The sequence below is a fragment of the Bicyclus anynana genome, chromosome 20, assembly GCF_947172395.1.
Source record: "Bicyclus anynana chromosome 20, ilBicAnyn1.1, whole genome shotgun sequence".
Lineage (NCBI taxonomy): Eukaryota > Metazoa > Arthropoda > Insecta > Lepidoptera > Nymphalidae > Bicyclus > Bicyclus anynana.
The window spans coordinates 3,820,961-3,841,037 of record NC_069102.1 but is presented as its reverse complement, the minus strand read 5'-3'; the positions used below and the strand labels follow the sequence as shown (position 1 = coordinate 3,841,037).

Genomic DNA, 20,077 nt, shown 5'->3' with positions numbered 1-20,077 from the left:
AACCTCAGAACATCCACATCGATCGCAAATAGGTTAAAATTTGAGAAGTATAGTTTTATATTCAAATATTTTAAATAGAATAGAATAATGGAATCTTGGTCAGGAATATAAAGAAATTAATACAATTTACTACTTTTGTTCGCTTCAGTTTCGATGTGCTAATGACATACCTAATACTATAATAAAATCTTTGGTTTTCAAGTAAGATATTTGATGTTAATAAATTCAGTAAAGTATGTAAAATGTATATAATTATAAAACTATTATGAGTAAGTAACGTTATGTACTAAGGATGCTCTGATTTTTCTTTTCTTTTTTTTTCTTTTTTGGAGTTTATTGGAGTTTACTCCTTAAGAATCGATTTTTTATATATAAGGTGCCCGGTATGAGAAAAATCCGCACGCAGCGCTGCACCTCGGTTGCGCACCTTTCACTTTTCAGGCGTTGCTATTGAAAAGAGTAAACTCCATTCGTGCGACGGAGCTGACACACTTTTTTATTTGTTTCATTCTTTTGTTTGGATATAATAGTAAATTGACAGCAATGCGCCTAATAAAGAGCGTCAACATAATAAAAACCACAGGCGAATTCACAGTTCAGACCATTCACAGGCAAATAAGGAAATTTACCTGTCAAGCGTATCGGCCACGCACCGTTTTGGACGCAATGCTATTGGACAAGAGTCACGTTATCAATCTTTTACAGTCTTATTTATTTAAACAGTAAATAATTAAATCCCAATTACTTGAAAACCTATTGTAATTATCACAATAATTAACGTAAATTTGGTTACCGATCAAATAACTCACTCGCTGACAAATACATATACGACAGCATTGGTCGTATTCTATTGGAAAATACTCCCTGTAAAATACCTACACCAGTATACTATGAATAACCAGGCCCAGCTTTTATTCGAAAAGAAATTTCACGTATAAATTGAAATGCAGGTCAATGACCGTTTTGCTACTAGGTACTCTCGACTACTGAAAACTTCTAATCCGACAAACCAGTTTCCAAGCACGTAATCCAGAAATTCGGAAATGTACTCCTGAAATGGTAGTTCAGTTCAATACGAACCAAGTATAATAAAAATCAAAGAAAGAAATGAAAATCTTGTAATCTTCATTGTACATTTTTGCTTCATAACGATTTCAAATTAAAATTGGTGTAGACTAGCAAAACCTCGTGGTTTCACTCGCGTAGTTCCCATTCCCGTGGGAATACGGGGATAAAATATAGACTACGTTACTCCCTGATAATGTAGCTTTCGATTGGTAAAAGAATTTTTCTAATTGGTCCAGTAGTTTTTAAGTTCATACAAAAATATAAATATTTTCTCTCTCTAATATTAGTTTCATATGTTAGCTTGTAAAAATAAGTTATGGAAGAACTATATTTTGGAAGAAATAAGTTAAATTTTCTACGTGTTGTTGTGTTTTGTAATCAAATTATAGTTTAAAGTATTAGTAGATATCTCAATGACTTACAAAAATCTTAAAATTTGTACAAAATAATATTATTTATTTTTCATATTTTAGTATTATGTATTTTGAAAAGATTTTTATATTCTACTTTATTATTTTTAAATGTGAATAGCTCAATTTGACTACTGGCAATTATAACGAAATGTCAATTGCTTATCATATTTTTCCTTCGTAAAAACGCGGGTACTTATGCAGTCGATCATTCACTTTTGAGCTAATCGTGAGATAAGTCGATATTGGAAAAAAACAATTTGTAACCAACATTTTTTGACAAGAGCTACTGTAGAGTTTCTTATCGATTCATCTCTGCAAAGTATGCTTTCCCGAATCGAAAGTAATATCATCATTAATACAAAGATCATAACAGTCGTCGTCGTCCGTTATCAACCCTTACGGCTCACTGTTGAGCTCGAGTATCCTCTCAGGATGAGAGGGGTTAGGCCAATAATCCACCACGCTGGCCCAATGCGGATTGGCAGACTTCACACACGCAAATAATTAATAAATTCTCTGCGTGTGCAGGTTTTCCTCACGATGTTTTCCTTCACCGTTTGAGACACGTGATATTTATTTTTTTTAAATGCACACAACTAAAAAGTTGGAGGTGCATGCCCCACACCCTCCGGAATCGGAGACAGAGGTCGAACCCACTGGGCTATCACGGCTAATTTATTTTACCTTTTCATAAAACATTCGTATTTTAGTATTATGTATTTTGAAAAGATTTCTATATTCTAGTTTATTATTTTTAAATGTAAATAGCTCAATTTTGACTACTGGCAATTATAACGAAATGTCAATTGCGTATTATACTTTGCCTTCGTAAAAACGCGTCTACTTATGCAGTCGATCATTCTGTTTACGCATCCATGCGGTAACTCGTAGGCCACGCTTTAAACAGTTGAAAGGGCAGGAAATTATAAAAGCGTGGGTCTATTTGACACCACAGCACGGACACATGTAACATTGTCTCGCTTTGATAAATATAGGTGACTGTTGACTAACAGTCTACCGTGATATTGCAAAGCTACAAAGCGTACTTTTAATTTGCTTTTATTGACTGCTTTTGATACTATGTTTATTACTAAAATAGAGATTCAAATGATCTAAATTTAAACTAATATTGAAAAGAGTTCAGATTTATTTTTTTGTATTAACGTCTTATAATTCGATGGAGCCGACTGCACACTCGAAAAAATTTACGTCATACGTCGTTCCCTCGCTCTAGGGTTGCCTATTTTTACAAGAAATAAAGTATATTCTAGTCTATGAAGATTATTAAACAGTACCTATTTTAGAAAAACGAACATTTTCTTTTGAAAAATGCAACTATTACATCAGTATTTTCTTATTACGTCACGTTCAACTATCGTCAGTAAACCGACTAAACCGATAACCGATTTTTTGTTAAGATTTAATTGAAAACAACTCGACCGATTTTAATAATTCCTTCATTGTTAGATTTTTTATTATCTTCACTAATTAGCATCTAGGCTTTATGCCCATACTCCCACGGGAACGGGTGGGAAACCAGGATGCGTCTGCTAGTATTGAATAAAAGAAGAAACTATTGTAATTAAAGTTAAAGTCTTGATGAAAATAGTTCAATTATAAAAAGTAATCTCTACTGCACTCATTCTGCCGAAATGATTGTCGTATTCCATTTTACAAATTAAGTTCTTGTTTTTATTAAACTCGAAGAAGTCGAGACTTTAGCCAGGATTATTCTAGTTATTAGTAAAAACTCTCTTAATAGTTAATATTTAAAAATAACATTTCCATTTTTCAACTTTTTTCACGTCTTTTCTTTAGATTGACATATTAAATAATCCTCGCTTTAGTAATATCATAAAATATAATTATTAAAAGGGTTAATAATAATAAAATAGGCTGACAACTATTATTGTTACGATAATCAACTATTATTGTTCCGATAGTTGTTTCAGTCAATGGTCTAATGGCGAAAAGCTTCGACCAACACCTTAAGAAGCTTTTGCTTAACTGTTGGATCAAGAGTCGGATAAAGAAGACAGTGATTCTTGAGACGGCGCGTATTGTGAGGAGGTTCCTCACTCTGGAGCCCTGACCGCCGGTTGCTTGGGCACCCAAATGTCCCGTTTGTTTTTAATAGTATTTTATATATTTTGTATTTTAAATATGTTATATTTTGTATTTTAAATATGTTACGCTCAAAGATCGAAAATGCTCAGCAAGTGGAAAAATAGCTCACAACGCGTTGTGGTCACAGTAAAACTCTAATGAAAACCCACACGACGCGTTGTGACAATCACAGAAAGATCAAATAGCGAAATTCGTGTCATGGCTGACCGTAACATGTATAACATTTTAAAAATTAAAAAAAAAGTAGAAATAAGTAAATGAGAGAATATCTGATAATAATAATAATTATAAAGAAGGTACGTACCATAAGACTGACATATCCGTGTATACCGTTGTACGCCTCAACCACATCTCTGAAGTCCCCTTCACAATAGTTACAGGCCTCCGGTTTGATAGTGAGATTGAGTTTGCTCTGAGCGTCGCTCACCACCTTGACGAGTACTGAGCCGATGTTTTCTTTCCTTTCCTTAAACGCCTGCTCCTTGAGAGCTGTTAAGATTCTCGTCTCGTTTATACTCTTACTGTCCGATGAGTTTCCAGAAGCCGCTAGGATTTCTTGGAATATTTCCATTAGAGTTTGCGATTTGTTCGACATCTTGCGGTGCCTTCAGTTGGACAATATGTCGTAATGTGAAATCAATTGGTCCATTAGGTGCCGGCGCCAGAAATCTGAAAATAAAATGTACTTTTAAAGATATTTGTCTTATGATATAACCCAAAGAGGTGGAATTGAAACTAATTATTTGATAGAATGACCTAGGTATAATAATGAACAAAATCTCAATAAAAATTAACAACAGATTTAGGAATACAAATTATTTAATATATAATAATATACATTAGTTTGAAAATATCTATCGAAAAATTCTTAACCACTCTATCTATTAATAATTTAGGTATAACTAATTATGACTGAAATTAAATAACTTGGTTTTATTATACATGAGTTATAATGAGTGACAAATTACAATTAGTACTATGTATTAATTTACTACTATTAACAAACCCTATGTTTGTTAATAGGGATTACAGTTTCTTTTTAATTTTATATAAATTAAAAGTATGCCAATAGTAAAGCAATTTTGTAAAAGTAACAGGATATCTGCGATTATTACTTTCGGAGCTACAGAAATATAAAGGGTCATATTTGCGGCAATGCCACGGATCCCTAAAAAATAAAGTGCACAAATTAATGACTAAAATAATTAAGGATCATTAGATTTGTATGGGTGTTCAAACGAAATTAGAAATCTTTGTTATTTGTGCACTTATGTTTATAGTTTAATTATTGAAAAATGTCAAGTTTAATGTAAGGAAACTAAAAATCTATGAATTTTCTTCTAATAAAAGATTTATTATAGATTTCGAAATTTTATAATCTTATTTATTTTGCAATCATCCAGATAATCTTTGTTTTTTAAAGTAATACGTACGATAATTATAAGTTAATATGACCTTATTGACCCGAATGCCTCAAAAACTCAGTATATTCAAACCTAGTCATCATCCCCATTAGAATAATAGTAGCATTCTATACCCTATAGCATTCTTGGATTTGCTGAAGTAGCAAACCGCTATGAAATCATTAATTTGGTATTGAGACGACGACAAGGAATATTAAAATGAAGCAAACCCATTAATGGGTCCATCGAATATCACTTGATAGTACCGAATGGCGGCCTATAAAAACGCAATTTGATTGCTCTGGCCACACGCCAAGCTGTCTACTCTGCAAAACAAATAATATCAAAAAAAATATGCCACTCATTTAACATCAAAGAATTTCCGTTTATAATTTTCCTGTATTAATAATAAATTTCATATTTTGCTAAATTTTCTTTATTGCATAATAGTACTTCTGACTACTGTGTAATTAACAAGAATAGATTGTTAGTAAGATACGGATATTGTATGTTAGGATTATGGATTATACTTTTATAGGTATTCTTTTTAATTAGAAAAACGAACGAAAAATATTTGTATCTGTCACACTAATATTATAAAGGCGAAAGTTTGTGTGTAAGTGTGTAAGCGTCTAAGTGTGCAAGTATATTTGTTCCTCTTTTACGCGATTTGGCTGAAATTTGAAATGGAAATAGATTTTACTCTGGATAAATACATAGGCTACTTTTCATCCCGGAAAAAATCCATGGTTCCCGCGGGATTTATGAAAAATTTTATTGCACGCGGACGAAGTCGCGGGCGTCCGCTAGTATACTCATAAAAGTAAGTATCTATGTTAAAAACATTATCAATAAGGTTGTTTATCATCATCATCGTCATCATATCAGCCGATGGACGTCCACTGCAGGACATAGGCCTTTTATAGGAACTTCCAAACATCACGATCCTGAGCCGCCTGGGTCCAGCGAATCACTGCGACTCGCTTGATGTCCGAAATTCCAAAGCGCCTGAAAACAAAAGTCTTCAAACAGTGCATGCTGCCAGTGATGACCTATAGTTCCGAGACTTGGTCGCTCACTATGGGCCATAATAAGGCGCACAGTCACACAGCGGGTGATGGAACGAGCTATGCTTCAAAACAAAAGTGAATATGCACCTTCTAGGCAAGCGTGTCCCATCTTAGACTGTATTTACACTTACCATCAGGTTAGATCATAGTCAAACGCGAGCCTATCTGCATTAAAAAAAAAAAAATAAATGCTCGGAGTATCTCTGCGTAATCGAACATAGCTCAACGAGCAGCGAGCCTGAAGTGGCAATGGACGGGGCACATAGTTCGAAGAGCCGATGGACGTTGGTGTCCCAAAGTGCTGGAATCGCGACCCCGCACTACAAAACGCAGTGTTGGTCGACCCCCCACAAGAGATTTTTAGGCAACCTACTTGTAATATATTGTTATCATTGATATAAAATACTTTTATCTAATAAACTGATAAGTGAATGTTTCTTTTCGAGCTAAGTACCTAGTAATAAAATCATTTGGTAGTTTTACCTGAAAAGTTTTCTGGGAGTTAAATTTTAGGAAACTTTCTCTTGTTTTATTTATTATATAACTATTTTGATCGTAAAATTAGTCGGAAACGAGATATTGTCAAAAAACTGTTTATTAGACGCCATTTTTCCAAATTTTTTTTAACAAGAACGCCACGTTATATACGCCACAAGAAAGCCACTTTATTTATGTGGCTTTCTAATGGTAAAATAATTGAAAAAATCGTTTCACTCGATCCAGTAAGTAATTTACGTCTTTATAATATTAGTATATAGATTAACACTCGCAAAATAAAATCATAGTTACATACAGTCGAATACAACTCCTTTTTGGAAATGGTTACAAATAAAAGCTAACACGTATAAGTTGAACTACCAAAAGCGGTTATTTATAGCTTTATATTGACGAAGACGAATGATGCGCCCAAACCATCCGTATCACACTACTCTCAGACACCAGCGGGATAAACAGCTACATCAATTACATTATCAAAGACAAGTCACCACTTGCTCAGATAAACTCACGTGAAATTAGGTCGGAGTATGCCCGACTAGTATGGGTTCGAAACCCATACAGGGCTTTAGGCATGAGCTGGTTCTTGCAACGCGGCACGACCCTAACTTGTTTGGATTCGAAACTAGTCGGGCATACCCCGACCTAATTTCACGTGAGGTTTAGCCGTGTTATTAATATGAATAACACTCCCGATAGTTTAAATTCTAAAATGCTCAGATTAAACTTAAAAGTTAACACTTATTAAAGTAACAGTGTATAAGAACGAAGAACGCGATAGGGCCGGATTAAAGAAGTCTAAGGGCAAACGAAGACGCGGTCATCCACTAGTGGTAAAATATCACGTGATATATTTTTTAAAGGTGCCGATTTCTTGACGATTATTCTTGGTATTCACAAATCACAGATCTTACAGCATGACTGTACAAACTTGCTTTGTATCATATTTGCTGTAGTGTTTTATTTCACTAGGGTAAGTAAAACTTCAAAGAATATTAATAAGTAAAGCTTTTCAACAAATGAGAGCAAAAAATTCTGCTTTCTAAAACATAGAGGTAGGGTACGTCAAAGATCAAAGAGCATAATATGTAGGTACGTGATACACAGATGTATGAGGGTACAAATAAAATATAACCTTTGTTAAACAACACGTTCACATTATTAATTAAAACTGCTCTAGAAATTGTGACATAACTCGTTAAATCTATAGTCTCGTTCACATGTGCCATTTAGGTCAAAAATTTAGATTTTTTCGTTGGTGGCACCTAGCTAGCTAGCCCGCGTCCATCTTAGATTATAACATCACTTACCATCGGGTGAGATTGTAGTCAAGTGCTAACTTATAAAGAATAAAAAAAAATACGTTTTTCATAATCTTCGGACATAAATCTAAATTGCTTCCATGTTTTTTTCTTTTTAAGCATTTTTAGACGAAGTACTCGTAATGAAGATAATTATAAAAACATCACGAGAAAATAATCAAGTTAAGTGGATACTCTCAAGTGTAATATCAAACCAGTTTAGTTACTTAAGTGTTTAATTAGTTATTAACGCCTATAAGTGTTCCGAAGTGTTTGCAGAGTGTGAGAAACTTACGTAGAAACAGCAAATTATTGTGTGTTTTATCAACATGTCGCTTAAGAGTATGTACTTGTAATTTACAAGCGTCAATTACCGATAGCGACGAATAACATGGGGGTTAAACTAACGATATTTTATGCTGGAGATATTAGCGCTTAAAAACTGAGGCGGACAAATATGCATAACTAGCTGACGCCGCGCGATTTTACCCGCGTAGTTCCCGTTCCCGTAGGAAAACGGGGATAATATATAGCATATAACCTTCTTCGATAAATGGGCTGTCTAACACTGAAAGAAATTTTTAAATCGGACCAGTAGTTCCTGAGATTAGCGCGTTCAATCAAACAAACTCTACAGCTTTATACATTAGTATATAGATAGATGTAGATTTGTCTTAATTTCATTTAGTGGCTTAATAAACAACGAAAGTTATTTAATCACATAATACCTAAATATCGTCTACAACGTCGACTTGTGTTGACTCGTTAGGAAGTGTAAAAAGTATATATATGTTACGCTCAAAGATCGAAAACGCTCAGTGAGCGGAAAAATAGCTCACAACGCGTTGTGGTCACAGTAAAACATCCACATGGCGAAATTCGTGTTATGACTCTAATGAAAACGCGCACGACGCGTTGTGGCAATCACAGAAAGACCAAATAGCGAAATTCGTGTCGTGGCTGACATGCTATTCTATCTCGGCGCACCATATCGGAAAGTAGTGTACGTCGTAATCATTGAATTACTATGTACTGCGTAGTACATAGTAATTCAATGATCGTAATGAAATAATATTCCATACCTGTCATGGCTTTTCTTCATTGCCTAGAAAAATGTATGGGAATGACAGATCTTGATCACGTTGAGACCTGTCGATAGCTAATGTCATTCCCATACATTTTTCTAGTTTTCGAAGCGTTTGCGATCGTTGAAAGAGAATCGACGTGCCACTTGTCTACAGGGGCTGAGCCGCCGGCTCCAGCGAATCCCTGCGACTGTGATGATGATAATGATATTATTATTGTTATCGCCGCGTTGCAACGACTTGCAGTACGGACGACTTCAGTATGCTCGTGGCATTCGAGCCGTCCACATCTCTTGTTGTGTAATTGGAAAAGGGGAGTGTTTGTTACCTTCAAACAGTCAAAGGTACCTTTAACCCTACAAACAACGTTCACAAGTGCGTGACTTCACTCAAGGTCATTCTCTGTCATTTTAGGGTCTTATTGTCTGAGTCTGCTTATCATATATGATTTACATAAACCAAAGTAAATTTATTCCTGTTTCCATTCTTGATCTAACGGCAGCTCAACTTGTCAGTAGTTGGTTTCACAAAGTTGGCGATGTTACATCTCTGGCCCGGACAGCTAGTAAGGCCTCGGCCGTATCTCTGATCTCTCTCCTGTCATGTCGGATTACCTACCCGTCCAACTTGTGAGCCAGATTCCAGTGAAAATGACCGCCGTAGCAGAGATTCCTTTAGGAAATCTATTTTAGGACATTGGCCATAAATTTTCGATATCCTATCCTCAAAATCAGCGATCAATGCGCATTGTAAAAATGAACAAAACACAAAGTGAATTAATTACTCGGTGAACGAACGAATTTAAGAGATCTGTGGGGTGAATTTGTAGCGCGCGTACGCTTCAAAACATCGTTTTCTTATTTTCGTTTCAGCGAAATAACATTCTCGATATTATCGCCATTATATAATGTGACCATCGATCTCCTATTAAAAAGTGGATGCACAATCAGCGACCAAAATACGTCCCCTCCTTAATGAGTGCCAAACACAACTTCTTGGCACTCAATTCGAGTAGTCGCATTTGCTAATTAAACCTTTAACTCAATCTTTAAGGTTGAATTTGCTCTGAATTCGGGATTTTGTTGAATATTCGATTATATTTAAAGGCATTTAGGTATAATTTATTTTCTTTACCAAGAGAAGCGGTAGAAAGTTAAGTCACGTAATTTCTTTGACAAATCATTCACTAGTAGGTATCATAAAAAGAAAAAAAATGTATTTTAGTGTGTAACGGATAAACTCAAAACTACTGGAAAGATTTGAAACTCTTTCACCAATAGAAATGTCATTTAAGAATTGGTTGAAAGGGTTAATTTTTTTTTAAATATAAATCGTTTATGTTTTGATTTATATTTATGTAAAGTTATTGAAATATTTATTAATAAAACATGCAAAAATATAAATATATATTATAAATAGAAGAAATAAATAGAAGATATAAATATAAATATATATAATAAATAGAAGGGGCTGAAGTAGGGGTTGAAAGTTTACATTGATATTCACAAAAACGAAGTAGTGGGCGTCTATAGTATTAATATAAATAAAATCATGACAGAATAAAAGGGGCACAAGTCTTAGTTGGAGCACATCCACGATATAAATATTATACTCAGAGGCACAATTACCCGCCCACTTTAATTACTCGCGTCATATTAAATTGGGCGCATAATTGTGCCTCTGAGTATATATAAAATATCGTTGGAGTACATTTGCTTCTAAAATGTCTTTTCATTTCACTCGCTAGAAATACGTCTTTATTTACGTTGCTTTGTGCCCAACCTGTATACAACCCACATATTATGAGTAGGTGTAAAACTGTTAAGCTTCATAAATGCCTGTGTACTCGGGTAACTATACCCTTCAGTATCCGTAACACAGCACGGCTATTCTCTAACGATGTTTTGTATAACTCGCAAGTGCGAGTTTCGAATTCACCGCTACCTTTCTCATTCTCTTGTATCGTGTTAAACAGAGAGAGATAGAAGGTGAATTCGAAACTCGCACTTGCGAGTTATAAAAATATCGTTAGAGCATAGCCTAGCAGTACTTCCACTTGCACCAGAAATAAGCATCACATTGAATACACATCCAGACAAGCTCTATTACAAATAAGTAGATTTATTTTTAAGATATTTACTAAATTATTCCATTGAGAACCTTAACTTTACAAAAAAAAAACATTCGACGCGTATGTTTTTTTAATGTTTACATAATTTCGTCATTTTATAACCAATTTTTGAAAAATATTTTTATGTTTGAAAAAGTATACTTCCAGATTGGTCCCATTTCATTTTCATGAAAATCAGTTTTGTATTTTTGTGTTAAAATCAAAATAACTGGAATACGTCCTTGAAGTCGGTTCCATGTTTATATTAAAAAGAATATCTTAGTAGGTATTGTATTTCTACGGAATATGATAACAAAATAACGACAAGAGTTAATATTTTTTTCAACTGTGATTACATTTTTTATGCCATAAATTAATAACGTTCCTTCTTTGTTGCGGTTTAATTTCATTGTCACTGCTCGTAAACAACTTCTAACCTATACTTTATTACAGTGTAACAAAAAGATTGAGCCTTGAGGCAACAAGCGTTTTATGTAAAGCCGGGTCCATATTTGTATCGTTTTCACGATACGTTCACCGGATCCGTATTAGTCCAGGATTCGGGGAGCATTTTTACAAATGATATCTATCAAATTCTCTGAAGTCTCATTAAGATGAAGCTGCTCATGGAAAATTAATTTGACAAAATAACGACAATAGTAATAAATTGTAAAAATGATCCCCGGATCGATACTAGACTAATGATACTAGACTATATCACCGTATCATTCTTTGTACATTATTATCATTCTTTGTACATTATTATAAAACTTTGTATATACAATAGATACGGTGAGAGAGTATCTCATTGTGGACACCTTTCAGTTACAAAGCTAACTTAATCAAAGCAAAGTTTGTTTTGTCAACATTTTGCCAGCTGGTAGCATAAAACTGTTATTGTTACCGATAAGTGATGTTTACTGATTGGATAATGTTAAGTAATTTTCGTACACCCATTCCATACTTCAAAGAGTACGTCGGTCCTGTCATTAGCATCTCAGGGTAATCGTTTAAGAATCAAATATTATCAATTTTAAAGCCTCAATAGCTCAACGGTAAAGCGGTTGGACTCATCACCGAGGGCTAGTGGTTCATTCCTCACCCCGTTGGTCTATTGTCGTACCCACTCCTAGCACAGTCTTTCCCGACTAGTTGGAGGGGAATGGGAATATTGATCATATTATAAAAAATATGTCAAACATTATTTAAAAAAAAAAAATGAAGGTAGCCAACTCACACTGGAACTGTATTAGGTTTAAGCTCCAAATCCCCTCTCCTATAAAGAGGGAGGCCCGGCCTTATAACGCGCCATTCACATAGACTCATAATGGTAATGATTATACGCCTCGACGATACGAATTCACGATCAGATGAACGATGCAAATGTAGACACGGCTTAACAAAATAAAGCTAACGTAGTCAAAGCAAAGTTTGTTTGCCGACATGAAGAGCTGGCAGTACTTAACTGTTATTGGTGACGATAAGTGCTCCTACTGTTTGGGGAGTCTTTAGAAACTTTCGCACTCGTACAAGTTGTAATTACAATTTATCTAGTCGAGCTTAGAACAATGTTCACATTCACATTGAGTTCACATTGAGTACTCTCTTAGTTAGACTTTACTTACTCACTTGAATAAGATATTTCGAAGTTTTCGAAATCGTTACAGAAGTAATAAGCTGAAACAGATTATGAAACAGTTGTACAATATGTGTTATTAATACTCAAATGAATACACAATTCAGCCATTAGGGCCTAAAGTAACATAGCGTAAATTATACCTACAAAATAAGGGTTGAATTTTTTTTATGAATGTTTGTCATTTCTCAAATTTTGTTTAAGGTAATAGATACATTGACTATCGTTAGAATGTGAAAGGGTTGAAAAAGGTTAAAATTTGTGTCATTGTTAACCGACTTTAAAAAAGAAGAAGGTAGTGAATTCGTCGAAATCTTTTATTTTGTGAATGTTCATCGATTACTCGAAGATGCCTGAACCGATTTGGATGATTATTTTGTTTTCATTTGAAGTGGTTCCATAATCATCATGTACAAATCTGATGATGGAATCGTGGAGAATTCGAGCCTCCGGCCGCGCGCTTAATTATACCCCGGCCTTCGCCCACGGGGTTTTTGATAGGATAATAGGGGCAAATGTATTTGATTGCTATTTATTTTTGCAGGAACTACTGTAGCATTTTGAGTTGCATATTATATTCTTGGAGCGACACTTGCACTGTTTACTGCAAAAATACTGTATTGATAAACCCTTGCTTACTTCGAAAGTAGCGAAAACGTGTCGTGGCCGACTTGCTGTTCGATCTCTACGCGTCGTGGCTTTTCTTCATTGCCACAACGCTTTGAGATCGAATAACATGTCAGCCACGACACAAATTTCGCTATTTGGTCTCTCTGTGATTGTCACAACGCGTCGTGCGCGTTTTCTTTAGAGTCATAACACGAATTTCGTGTGAATGAATGAATGTGGATTAGTGTAACCACAACGCTTGTGTTGTGTTGTGAGCTATTTTTTCGCTCACAGAACGTTTTCAATCCTTGAGCATAACATATACATATAAACCTTCCAGACAATAGGAAAGATGTTAATCACTCCAATATTTTTCAGTTATCGAATCCACAGCCCGAGATGTCAATCGCAAGTGTGCGATATTTTTTTTAAATAGCATGAATTTTATATAAGTACCTATTTATCTATAAAAACAAAATTCAATAGCTATACAATCCGTAGTTATGTATTTTCTCCAATGTCACTGATTCATTTTGTATGGGGTTTTAATTATTGCAAAGCATGTTCAAACCAAGATTTTTATAATTCACAAAAAAAGAAGGTGCTTCGTTTTCCTTAAAATAAATTATTTGACCAAAATGGCTGAAGTTACATTAACAAGTTAAGTTTCCCAAATTTCCGGAAGATAAAGAGAACAGGTCAAACAGTTGAGTTTAAATTTAATCTTTATATTCAGACAATGAATAAACAACCTTTAGCAAAACAAGAGAAGCAACGCCCACGCCGTTTATTTGAATAGAAACTGAAGATGTTTTGTTGTATTCAACGCCAAGCTAAGAGAAAAGTACTAAGTTTTACTATTCAATCAATATTGTACCAGACTTTGTATAAAATATCAATAGTTCTTTTTTGACGTGACAACGTCTTATAATTCGATGGATTGCCAACTTTATTCTGGTATATGAAGATTATTACACAGTATTTTAGAAAAGCAAACATTTTCTTTTAAAAAATGAAATTTCATCAGTATTGTCACGTTTAACTATCGTCAGCTAGTATACCTTTACAAACAACCGATTTTTTTAAGACTGCAATATTGTTGTTTGTCGCGTGTATTGAATACCAAGAAAGAGAAGGGTAGCCTTGTGGCTAGTCGATTTTCTTTCTACAAACGCTAACGCTTCGATAACCAAAAAATAATGTATGGGAATGATTGATTCGATCGATAACTTCACGTGACCTGTCAATAACGAATGTCTTTCCCAGTCATTTTTTAGTTTTCGAAGCGCTTTCGATTGTAGAAAGAGAATCAACGTGCCACATGGCTACAGACTAAGGATTCTAAGATTGAAGCGCTTGGTTCTAATAAAAATAATGGAAGTCCATTAAAAGTGTACTTTTTAGTGTAAACTAAAAAGTAGAAGAAGAAGAACAAATATACTTTATTGTACACTTAAAACAAAAATAAACAATAACTTATAATAAGACTTAGAAACTAATGTAGAAACGGCGGCCTTATCGCTAATGAGCGATCTCTTACAGACAACCAGTGTGGAAAAGAAAAACGTAAGCACAGATTCGGGTATAAGCACCCAAAAAACAAGACAAAGTTAAGTAATATAATTAAAAAATAACATCGTAAGTGCTACCTTCTAATTTGGAGACAATGTCAAACCAGTGGCGTGTTATTAAAACCTTTTTTGAAATAACCATAGGAAAAAACTGTCTAAAAATACATACATAGACTGCCAAAATCAATACCCTTCCTTTTGGCTTCGCCATAGTCGGATAAAAACCTCTTCTCAATCTTCTAGATCCTCTTGCGAATCTTCAAGATTTTTATGTTATCAAACGACTTTACCTAACTAATAGGCAAATGATGTCGTGGGCAACAACTAGTTTTGTAAAGCTATCATGTATTTCTTGCACTGCGCTGTTATTTAGGTCGTTTTATGCTAATGTAGGAGCGTGGCTTGTTTGTGTAGCTTGTCATTTTCAAGCCACGGAAGAGATTACTATCCAACTACTCGCACGTAGCATCTCGTTCAATCTGGTATTACCATTCTTACAAAGAGATTTATAAAAAGACTCGCGTTGTTCTAAATACATATATTTATATAGGTACTTATATTCTAAATAAGTGTAGGGTAGGAATAAGGTAGAGGTAGGGGTAGGGGTGAGGTAGAGAGGCAGAGGTAGTGGGCTGAAGACAAAAGTCTTCGAACAGTGCGTGTTGTCAGTGATGACCTATGGTTCCGAGACTTGGTCGCTAGCTATAGGCCTCATAAGAAGGCTCAGAGTCACACAGCGGGCGATGGAACGAGCTATGTTAGGAGTATCTCTTCGTGATTGAATCAGACTGAGGAGATCCGCAGAAGAACCAAAGTCACTGACATAGCTCAATGAGTTGCGAAGCTGAAGTGGCAATGAGCGGGGCACATAGTTCGATGAGCCGATGGACGTTGGGGTCCCAAAGTGCTGGAATGGCACTAGTAAGCGCGGTGTTGATCGACACCCCACCAGGTGGACTGTCGACATCAAGCGAATCGCAGGGATTCGCTGGACGCAGGTGGCTCAGTATCATGATGTTTGGAAGTCCCTACAAAAGGCCTATGTCCTGCAGTGGACGTCCATCGGCAGATTATGATGATGATGATGAGGGGTAAGGGTAGCGTAGCCAGCTAGTATTAGTATTTACATATGGATATTTAATTACTATGTATTGTCGTTATCAACCTATATACGGCTAACTGCTGAGCTCGAGTCTCCTTTCAGAATGAAAGGGGTTAGGCCAATAGTCCACCACGCTGGCCCAATGCGGATTGGCAGACTTCATACAAGCAGAGAATTAAGAAATTCTCTGGTGTGCAGGTTTCCTCCCGATGTTTTCCTTCACCGTTTGAGACACGTGATATTTAATTTCTTATTATGTATAATAGGAATGTAATTATCATACCTATCTACGTTTTATACAAACCTGCATACATATAGATTGTGTGCCCTGAGGGTTAAAGCTTGAGATTTCGTATAATTAAAGTGATTACTTTGTCAATTTCCGTGTCTCATTCCAATTCCAATGACCGCAATCAAATATCAGAATTTGCTGAATACATACGGGAATACACTGAAAGGCAAATCTCTATCATCAAAACATATATTTCAGTTATCTACATAATAAAGAGCATGTGGATGTATAAATTCTATATACTTACTTATTACTTATAAATACCTATTTATTGTTATTTCATTTACAAGACGGAGGTCCTGGGTTCGATCTCCAGCTGTGCCGATTTAAGTTTTCTCAATTGGTCCAGGTCTGGCTGGTGGGAGACTTTAGCCGTGGTTAGTTACAAGCCAACCGACAAAGACGTACCGCCAAGCGGTTTAGCGTTCCGGTACGATGGCGTGTAGAAACCGAAAGGAGTGTGGGTTTTCATCCTCCTCCTGACAAGTTAGCCCGCTTCCATCTTAGATTGCATCATCACTTACCATCAGGTGAGATTGTAGTCAAGGGCTAACTTGTTAAGAATAAAAAAAAATAAAAATAACTTTTTGCTTTTTGACGCATTTTCTCCCAATAATAGGTACAATTAATAAAAATCTTAGTAGGTATTTTTAAAATCCTACAAAAAGTTATTTGTGATTAAGGCCAAAATAAAATCATGAACATTTCAGAGAATGAATTGCTTTGTCGCCCGAACGATTCAAATTATTTTCAATCGAAGTTTTTGATTAAATTAAAGTAGATTAAGGCTCTATAATCTGTCTTTGATTCCATCAGAAATTTGAAATTATTGTAAGCCTACACAAAAGAGCAGATTACAAAGTACACAATACATTTAAATACATTTACGAATATTCAACAATAGCAATCCATTTTTGGCTCACTGTTCAGCATGAGTATCCTCTCAGAATGAGAGAGGTTAGGCTAATAGTCCAATGCGGATTAGCAGACTTCACACACGTAGAGGATAAAAAAAAATCTCAGGTATGCAGGTTTCCTCACGATATTTGATTTTAATTTCTTAAAATGCACATAACTGAAAATTTATAGGTACATGCCCCGGACCGGATTCGAACCTATTACTTACGCCCTCCGAATCGAAGGCAGGGGCTATAACGACTCTACGAATACTAAAGAGGTAGTCTGTGTGTTTACGCGTAATATTTGCATTTACTGAACTGATTTTGAAGATTCTTTTATTTGTAGAAAGCTGATTTTTGTGAGTATTATAGACTATATTATAACCCCGTATTAAAACGGAAACCGGAACTATTTTAATTTTAAATTCAAATTCAAATTATATATATGCTGATTCGAAACACTGGCTTTTAAAATTAAATAAGCGTGATTAGCTACCTATACTGTTAAAGGGTTAGACTCCGAAAGGATATAGGTTTTTTTTATAAAAGAATATATGCCATATCTTTTATAATATGACCAATATTCTCATTTCCCTCCAACTAGTCGGGTAAAACTGTGCTAGGAGTGGGTACGACAATAGACCAACGGGGCGGGGATCGAATCACCACCCCTCGGTGATGAGTCCGACCGCACTTACCGTTGAGCTATTAAGGCTTTTTTTTTAACAAATGATGGAGAATTTTCACAGTCACAGTTATAGTATAAACCTACTGTTAATAACAGAAAAGTTATTTCATTTTCTTATACATTTTCACATCTAGGTATATATTTTTTTAATTCTTTACAAGATAGCCCTTGACTACAATCTCACCTGATGGTAAGTGATGATGTAGTCTTAGATGGAAGCGGGCTAACTTGTTAGGAGGAGGATGAAAATCCACACCCCTTTCGGTTTCTACACGGCATCGTACCGGAACGCTAAATCGCTTGGCGGTACGTCTTTGCCGGTAGGGTGGTAATTAGCCACGGCCGAAGCCTGCCCTCAGCCAGACCTGGGACCAATTTAGAAAATCTCAATCTGCCCAGCCGGGGATCGAACCCAGGACCTCCGTTTTGTAAATCCACAGCGCATACCAATGCGCCACGGAGGCCGTCAAATAAAAAAGGTAAGGCCATAATATTCCAGATAAAAAGTCACCGTTTACAGAAAATCGTTTCAATTATTAAAGGTGGAGCAGGTATGCCTATTAACATTATTATATATGTAGGAGTCCGTAGCTTAAAAATTCGTAATATACGTTTTGTATCAAAGGATGTGAAGGATATGTTCACAAAATAAGTCTCTACACGGTGGAATTCTAAAGGAAGCCTTTAATGTTTCAAATCTCTCAAAAGGAAAAGGCAAGTTCTTAAAAAATACTTTAACAGTACAGGTAAAATCGTAAATACAAAATATTTAGTATTTAAATTTACAGATGGCAGTGACTTTCTGTTTTTCATAAAATCCGCAGGAACATGGACTATTCGGAAAAAATGTAGCTTATATGTTGCTCAATCTTCAATTCTTCCAGTGTGATTAGTGTGTATATATATTAATTAATAATAATATACACACAAATTATGAAAAAGTTTTTATATGGGGATGTCAAGGAGACGCATGACGCTGCTTCACCACGCTGCTTGTGGTGAAGCAGCGTGGTGAAGCAACCTAACCTAACCACCATTCATTTTATATGATCTTTATTTTGTATGTGTGTGATAAATAAACTATTTTGACTTGAGAAAACAGTTATTTTAAAATCGCGTGTATCTAAATATATATAACTCAAGGGCGACTGACTGACTGACTGACTGACTGACTGACTGACTGACATAGTGATCTATCGCACAGCCCAAACCACTGGACGGATCGAGCTGAAATTTGGCATGCAGGTAGATGTTATGACGCAGGCATTCGTTAAGAAAGGATTTTGATAAATTCAACCCCCATGAGGATAAAATATATGATGATGGAAAATCTCCTTTGTGCTGCGGTTACTGAAGCGACTTTGGTGAAATTTGGAATAGAAGTAGATTTTACTCTGGTTTAACATATAGCCTATTTTCATCCCGGTAAAATCCATGGTTTCTGCGGTATTTGTGAAAAACTAAATTCCACGCAGATGACGTCGCGGGCTTCCGTCAGTTTTATTGATATGTTGATACATCTACCTACTTCTACAGGAGTAGGTATCTATTATAATTAAGAAATACTTTTTGCACTTCAAAATATACTCTACGTTGAACTTTATTAAGTTATCTTCCCACGCTCTACCTACTTAAGGTAACTAGATTTATAAACTAATTAGTAAGGTGAATCAGAATTTTCAACAACAAATAAGTTTATTTTATTAATTAGGTACACTTCAAGAAAATCTAGACACCTTTTTTTTCGTAGGGGGGAAAATCCTCATGGACACATGGGTAGTGCCGGACTCTTACCGGCTAAAAACTCCTCCTACCTTCTAGACGTTTGGTGTTCCTGCCATAAAGCCTACCACCAAAAAAAATCTAGACACCTGAGTATTATGGTAATATGGGTGTTGATAAATATATTAGTATATGAACTTAAATTAAACTTCTTTGTCATCATATCCGTGATTGACAGACGTTACACACGCAGAGAATTAAGAAAATTCTCTGGTATGCAGGTTTCCTCACGAGGTTTTTCCTTCACCGTTTGAGACACGTGACATTTCGTCGTCATCAACCCATATTCGGCTCACTGCTGAGCTCGAGTCTCCTCTCAGAATGAGAGGGGTTAGGACAATAGTCCACCACGCTGGCCCAATGCGGATTGGCAGACTTCACACACGCAGAGAATTAAGAAAATTCTCTGGTATGCAGGTTTCCTCA

At 35.4% G+C, this 20,077-nt stretch overlaps 1 protein-coding gene across 3 annotated transcripts in view; it reads right to left on the bottom strand.

The window, feature by feature from the left end:
- The window catches only part of LOC112056877 (G-protein coupled receptor dmsr-1-like), an 84,990-nt gene that overhangs the window by 29,346 nt on the left and 35,567 nt on the right, over nt 1–20,077 (bottom strand). For all 3 annotated transcript variants that reach the window (XM_052887758.1, XM_052887760.1, XM_052887759.1), the window contains exon 2: nt 3,913–4,277. In XM_052887758.1, the coding sequence (XP_052743718.1) occupies nt 3,913–4,203 (291 nt within the window). In that variant the 5' untranslated portion in view covers nt 4,204–4,277. The remainder of the gene's footprint in view (nt 1–3,912; nt 4,278–20,077) is intronic.